At 41.5% G+C, this 7,115-nt stretch overlaps 1 protein-coding gene across 1 annotated transcript; it reads left to right on the top strand.

The window, feature by feature from the left end:
* Positions 1–1,624: 1,624 nt before the first annotated feature.
* Positions 1,625–5,681, top strand: tbr1b (T-box brain transcription factor 1b). The gene is made up of 6 exons (XM_053440438.1): positions 1,625–2,316; positions 2,544–2,698; positions 2,840–2,961; positions 3,202–3,360; positions 3,632–3,693; positions 4,265–5,681. The coding sequence occupies exons 1-6, from the start codon at positions 1,625–1,627 to the stop codon at positions 5,106–5,108; spliced, it is 2,034 nt and encodes a 677-aa protein (XP_053296413.1). The 3' UTR covers positions 5,109–5,681.
* Positions 5,682–7,115: the final 1,434 nt, after the last annotated feature.

Here is a 7,115-nt window from a genome sequence, read left to right as displayed (position 1 = left end):
TATATAAAACATAGTCTAAAAAACGGAAAAGCAAATAACTAGAAATATAGAATAACCCTTATTATAGGGATGTTCTGAAGAGGTGTGTTTTAAAGTACTGGATGGAAGGTGGACAATTTGCACTTTCTGATTTGTTAGGGTTTCAGGATGAGGAGACTATGTGGCTCCAGGTCCAGTGCTTGGTCCTGAGTGGTGGTGTAAGGTAGTTTCTACTTTTCTGCCCTCATTTATAGAAATTACAAGAATAGATAAGCAGATTTTAATATGATGAAACTCAATACATTGCCATAAACTGCAGTTTTAAAGAAACACCACACGTCTTTCAGAGTGTTGGATTAGGAAAGGCGTGAGCAAAAATGTACTCTGTGGCTGCAGCCTCTCTGCACTGAGTCACTTTAACATGCAGACACTATGATACTTTTACAACTACTTCCAATTCCATCATCATTAAGTTAGGTTTTTATTTTGAACATGTTTAAAATAAAGATAAACAAATATCAATATGCAAAAATAGACCAATCAAGTAAAAACCAATCAATCAATCATCATCGTCATCATCATCATCGTCATCATCATCATTATTGTTAGGTTAGGTGTATATTTTGAACTTGTAAATATGAAATATTAACATATACAAGTAAGTAAAAGACTCAGACATCATCATCATCATCATCATCATCATCATCATCATCATCATCATCATCATCATCATCATCATCATCATCCTTTCCTTAAATTATGGATTATTTTTTTTATTACGTTGCAAAAAGATATTTCTTGCAAAGTCTCGCTATAACCAGTCAGAACTAATTTGAGTTTTAATATGTTAACTTGACATATTTTTAAAAACAATAAATAGATCTGAATTGTATTAAAATAACTAAAACCCAACCGTCCTAAATGGCATTTCCTTGACTTCCTGTGAGCCGTGTTTGCCGCAGCAGAGCCCAGTTATCAGTGCACCGGTTCATAACTTTAGCTCATGAAATATTTACCAGCACTGGGACTCATAAACACATCTTCAGTGGGACGCCATGATTTCACGCTATATCACAAACATTTTAAGGCATCAGATGCACTGCCTGTCACTGCCTGTCATTTTTGGTGTGTTAATAATATATCTTGGCTTCTTGGGCAGACATACTTTGGCACTCATAGCACATGAATAGGTAAATATGGCAGAAAAATTGGTAAATAACACAACTGACAGTGGAAAATAGTGTTTTTATGCATTCGATTTTTTTTTCTAGTTCGTGTTATTTTATCCTTGCATTTATTTTAACAGGGGGAAAGTCGGAATCCATATGTTGTAATCAAATATAGGCCCTTGTCACACTGTAAACAAATCACTTTGCTCACAGCGCTTCGCATAATGTTCTAATTAAGAGCTGTCTAATTAAATTACAGCCTTGAGTTAACCAATGGCAGAACTTGTTTCATTAGCAAAGCGGGGAGAGTGATGGAGAGAAAATCCTCCCTGATTGCAGGATGGTGTCAATTGGCTAATTTGCTGCCTTCGGTTCCTCAAGCCGTAGCGAGGCGTTTTAAATAGTGTTGGATTAGGAAAGGCGTGCGCAAAACGCTCGTGATATAGGTTGAACTAATAGCGGCTTCCTATCGAGCGATGCAGGTCGAGAATTGCATCTCACCATCGAGTGATCTCTCCAAGAAATTTATGAATGTGGGCAGTGGCTTTTCGAGCGCCGATGGATCAGAGCTCTCGCTGCAGGACCATCCTATTATATCTGCAAGTGACAACCTGGAGAGAAGTTCACCTCTGAAAAAAAACTCTAGGGAGATGACGAATCAGTCAGAGGCAGACAATTTCCCCGACTCCAAGGACGCATCAGGGGACGTCCAGAGGGGCAAACTCTCTCCTGATCTTCACGGAGTCTCTGACATCCGTCATAATTTCGATGGATCTGCAGGAGAAAGGTGCATCTTTTCTCCATCCGCACAACCTCAGCCAGTCTCAGCAGCTCCCAGTGCCATGTTCCCCTACGCGAGCCAGCATGGACCAGCGCACCCGGCTTTTTCTATCGGAAGTCCCAGCCGCTACATGGCCCACCACCCGGTCATAACCAATGGAGCTTACAACAGCCTTCTGACCAACACTTCTCCGCAGGGCTACGCGACGGCGGGCTACCCCTACGCACAGCAGTATGGACACGCGTACCAAGGAGGCGCTTTTTACCAGTTCTCCTCGGCGCAAGCGGGACTGGTGCCGGGGAAAGCGCAGGTGTACTTGTGCAACAGGGCCCTGTGGCTGAAGTTTCACAGGCACCAGACGGAGATGATCATCACGAAACAAGGACGGTGAGTGCGCGCACAGACGCTCATCTGGCACATTCCTGCAGAAATAGTCAATTTGGGGGCTTCATCCCTGCGATGGCTGCGTTTCCACGGTTTAAATGTATCTGTATTTCCACATTTTTTTTCCGGATATAAAAAGAACGGATTTGGCAGGAGACCAATGCTAACGGGTAATTTGTTTTTGGTGCCTTTTTTCTTTCCTAAATGTGTTTCTCCCTTATTTCCCACAGACGAATGTTCCCATTTTTAAGCTTCAACATCTCTGGCCTCGACCCAACTGCTCACTATAATATATTTGTGGATGTAATACTTGCTGATCCAAATCACTGGCGATTCCAAGGAGGCAAGTGGGTGCCATGTGGGAAAGCAGACACAAATGTAATAGGTATTACAATCTTTTAATTATCTCTTTTACTGCACAATCAAAAATAAGTTAGTTAGATTATAAACAGATTTAAGTGGTTACGTCAATATTAATAGAGGATGTATATTCATAACTTTTCTGCTCTTTGTGTTACATCTTCAGGAAATAGAGTCTACATGCACCCGGATTCACCGAATACCGGTGCGCACTGGATGCGTCAGGAAATTTCATTTGGGAAGCTAAAGCTTACAAACAATAAAGGTGCCTCAAATAACACGGGACAGGTAATGCAACACTTTCTAATATTCCAATGATTTTTTTATTTTATTTTTGATAAGCTGAACATTAAAGCTGCCTAGTTATTATTATTTACTTTGTATTTAATTTCCTATGAATTCATTAATGCACCACTTTCAGAGCAACGGTACTTTTAAAGCGTTGTTATAATGGTGATCGAATGGAGCTGGATGTGTTTCACTCGTCCATCCGAAGTCTGACAGAGTTTCTTTCCTCCGAATCTCCAGATGGTGGTTCTCCAGTCCCTCCACAAGTACCAGCCCCGGCTCCATGTGGTGGAAGTGAACGAGGACGGGACAGAGGACACCAGCCAACCGGGACGAGTCCAGACTTTCACCTTCACAGAGACGCAGTTCATCGCCGTCACCGCTTACCAGAATACCGATGTACGGGCACGAAGTATTTCAGCAAAAATATTCCACCCAGACACGACGTCCACATCAATGATCTGTGACAATATCAACCAGAGATAAACTGATTTCTGAATTTGTGGAGTGTCATTCTTTTGCATTTATATTGTAAAACAAGGGACAACAAAATTGACTTGAATGGAATCGAGAAAAAAAATCTCAAATTCGAACAAGGCACACACAAACACCCACACTAAATAAAAAACATTTAACATTATTCTAATTGATGCATTCTTTTTATCCACAGATTACGCAACTGAAAATCGACCACAATCCGTTTGCTAAAGGATTTCGGGACAACTATGACACGTAAGATTGCTTTTTTTCATTTTGTCACACACTGCTGCAATTTCATTGAATACAATTTCTATCTGGCATTGAGGACATTTCCTATTAAATATGTCAATTCGTTGTATTGAAGGCATTTCTTCTAATTCCGCCGAATATTTTGAGACTATTTTTCCAAAATTGCTGGAGGCTCATGAAATTGATTTGGTTTCAGGGGCTTCTAGTTTAATTGAGGGGAATGTCATGTATTTGGTAAAGGAGAAATAATGAAATATTCTTTAAATAATAGTGCTGTCGTGGCTTGCTGCTTTATGTGAGTTCGGCCTTCGCCCCCTGAATTATTTTATTTATGCGCAGTACAAAGTTGAATGTACTGCTTTTTTCTCTTTAAGGAATTTGAGATATAATGAAAAGTCGAAATGATCTCCCATTCCAAACAAGGCCCTTTTCCTCTTATGCCCATTTGGAGAAAATTGAACTGTGGTGACATTATTCTACATCTCGTTGGTCTTTTAGATGCGTAACCGGCCCATTACGCACAGCTTCGTGTCTGAATTGTTTCTCTGTTTTTCTTTCTTCCCCATCTTTTCAGTGTCTACACAGGCTGCGACATTGACCGCCTAACTCCATCACCGGGTGACTCTCCGCGTTCACAGATCGTGCCGGGTGCTAGATATGCCATGTCTAGCTCTTTCCTGCAGGACCAATTTGTCAGCACTTATGCCAAATCTCGCTTTCACCCTGGCGTGGGGACTGGTCCTGGCACGGAGCGCAGCGTCCCACTCGGCAACAGCTTGCTATCCCCGCAGCAAAGCGAGGATCCCACTGTTGCCTCCCACCCGCAGCGATGGTTTGTCACCCCTGCCAACAACCGACTGGACTTTGCCGCCTCGGCATACGACGCCGCCGATTTCGCCGGTAACGCGGCCACCTTGCTGTCCTACGCGGCGGCCGGAGTGAAGGCTCTCCCGCTGCCGACCGCGGGCTGCTCCAACCGGCCCCTTGGCTATTACGCAGACCCGTCGGGCTGGGGAGGACGCACGCCGCCGCAGTACTGTGGCGTGAACAGCAAGCCCGGCTCGGTGTTCTCCTGCTGGCCCGCCAACTCCCTCGGCGGCCGGGCGGGCGCCAACTACCTGGCCGAGGAGGTGGACTCCATCCCGACGGAGAGGTCGCCCATCGGCGGCCCGGAAGAGGCCAAACCCAAAGACATGACGTCCGAGTCGAGCTGGATAGAGACGCCGTCCTCCATTAAGTCCATCGACTCGAGCGACTCTGGGATCTTTGAACAGGCCAAGAGGAGGAGAATCTCCCCGTCTGCCACCCCGGTGTCAGAGACTGTGTCCCCGCTAAAGTCTGAGCTGCTGGCACCGAGGGAGTGTGAGAAGAACTGCACAAAGGACATTGGTTATTACAGTTTCTATCCTCACAGTTAAAACAAAAGAAAAACATCTATCTATCTATCTATCTATCTATCTATCTATCTATCTATCTATCTATCTATCTATCTATCTATCTATCTATCTATCTATCTATCTATCTATCATCCACAGGTTAATTGACAAAATAAATCGTGATAAAATCATGACAAGGACTGCCACCTCCTCAGTAAATGGCCAAAGTGTAAATTATTCTACCGCAGACTGTTCAGTCCTGGCTCTACTTTCTTTCCACTCTGTAATTAAATAAATCAAATGTAAATATTGATACTGGACATTTTGGTGATATAGTGATTGAATGTACACAAAAATAGGTTCATAAAGTAGTGTTTGAAAAAAAACCCTCTTCTGTTAAGTAGCCTCAACTGTCAGAAGAGAAAAAAGTTAATGGTAATGTGTACATGACATGTTTTTGTGTAGCATAAACTGGCATAATAATCCCTGTCAGTAAAAAAAACTATGTATTTTGTACTTTATCTAAACTCGTAGGAAACCAAACGTTTATGATCACTGCTACATCCATGATACACGTTGTTAAAGAAGTTATAAATGTCGGTATAATGTAGACTAACGTAGGGTCTTATTTATTCATTCATTCTTTTCAGAATGGTTATTTTTCATATATGCTGTTGTGAATTTTTTCTGTATCTACTGTAACGTGACTTAAACATAATAAACGTTGTTATCATCAGTATATCATGTTTTATTTGATATCAAACCCAAGGCTTAACATTTCTTCAGACGAAGAGTTTACGTTTGTCTGTTTTTCTTTAAATGCGCCACGTGGAGCCGTTTTTCTTCCAGAAATATCAAGTAGCCATCCAGGTGCCAATCGATGAGAGGATACAAGTGAAGGTGAATAAATGGGAGACACCTTACTCTCATTATTATCACTGAGAAATGATCCCAGTCACATGATGCTGGAGAGAAACACTCTTTTCCTCTATCATTGCAGCAACAATTTGGAATGACTTTGGCATATTCCATAGATTGTCAATATTGCATTTCTATATTCTAAACATTTTTAATTTCGTATTATTATACACACTGACAAAAATGTTTGTTTCTGTTGGCTAAAGTTATGCATTAACAGAAAATAAGTGAACTTGCGTAAAGCTCGAGAACAGACCCACAGCCACAAATTATTTAAAAAAAATATGATTTAAAAGTAAGAATTCTTCTAAATTATAGGCTAATTGGTTGTATGGATCACCTAATTGCCGATTGAATGATATACCTGATATGATAAGCCTTTATAATTGCATGATTTGAAAAATGACTCAAAACCGATATCAAATTAACGAAGATAAAATTTGGCTTCATATAACATGAATACATGATGCGCAATAAGCTCCGTTTTAATTTGAATGTGAGGAGGATGCTCACAGCTGTCAATATAACGATGTGTTCACGCGCGCGCGCGTGTGTGTGTGTGTCTGTGTGTGTCTGTGGCCTTCCCAGGGATAAACAGCAGATGGCGATACATGAATGCAGCTCCTGAAATCAAACTGCTCCTCAGGGCTCCCAGGAAGGTCAGTACAGTCCAGGAGCAGCTAAATGAGAAATTTAGAACACACACATTTATTATCGTTAATATTCTCATCGGGCCACAATTTATTAATAAATTAACTTCTATTTATGACTCGATTATTGCGCCTCCCTGCGGTTTTCCTCTGGATACACATGGATTGTGATCTACACCAGATGGCGGCACTTGACTGTTATTAAAGGAAACCTTTGCTGGTCACATGCAGGACTGAAACCAGCAGAGACCAACGTGTTTCCAGGTGGACAGAGATGTTAACACACGCTCTGAATAAAGTTGATTCTATACAGCAGCTAAGAAGTGGGAGAGCACATTTAGTTCACTTACTTCACATTTGATCATTTTCTTATCATCTTACACACAATTGTTTTCATTGCATTTGTTTTTGAATGGATGTTTTCTTACACCAAGTTGACTTCTTGGAGTTCAGTTCCAATAAGTAAGTGAGATATATTATC

This window comes from Pleuronectes platessa, chromosome 14 (genome assembly GCF_947347685.1).
Source record: "Pleuronectes platessa chromosome 14, fPlePla1.1, whole genome shotgun sequence".
Classification (NCBI taxonomy): Eukaryota; Metazoa; Chordata; class Actinopteri; order Pleuronectiformes; family Pleuronectidae; genus Pleuronectes; species Pleuronectes platessa.
This window is presented reverse-complemented; position numbering and strand designations above follow the sequence as displayed.

What these genes read in the sequence shown, in the direction of transcription:
- tbr1b (XM_053440438.1), top strand. Translation starts at nt 1,625, where the DNA reads ATGCAGGTCGAGAATTGCATCTCACCATCGAGTGATCTCTCCAAGAAA. An exon ending in ATCATCACGAAACAAGGACG is followed by an intron (nt 2,317 to 2,543) that starts GTGAGTGCGCGC and finishes TATTTCCCACAG; the next exon opens with ACGAATGTTCCCATTTTTAA. An exon ending in AGCAGACACAAATGTAATAG is followed by an intron (nt 2,699 to 2,839) that starts GTATTACAATCT and finishes TTACATCTTCAG; the next exon opens with GAAATAGAGTCTACATGCAC.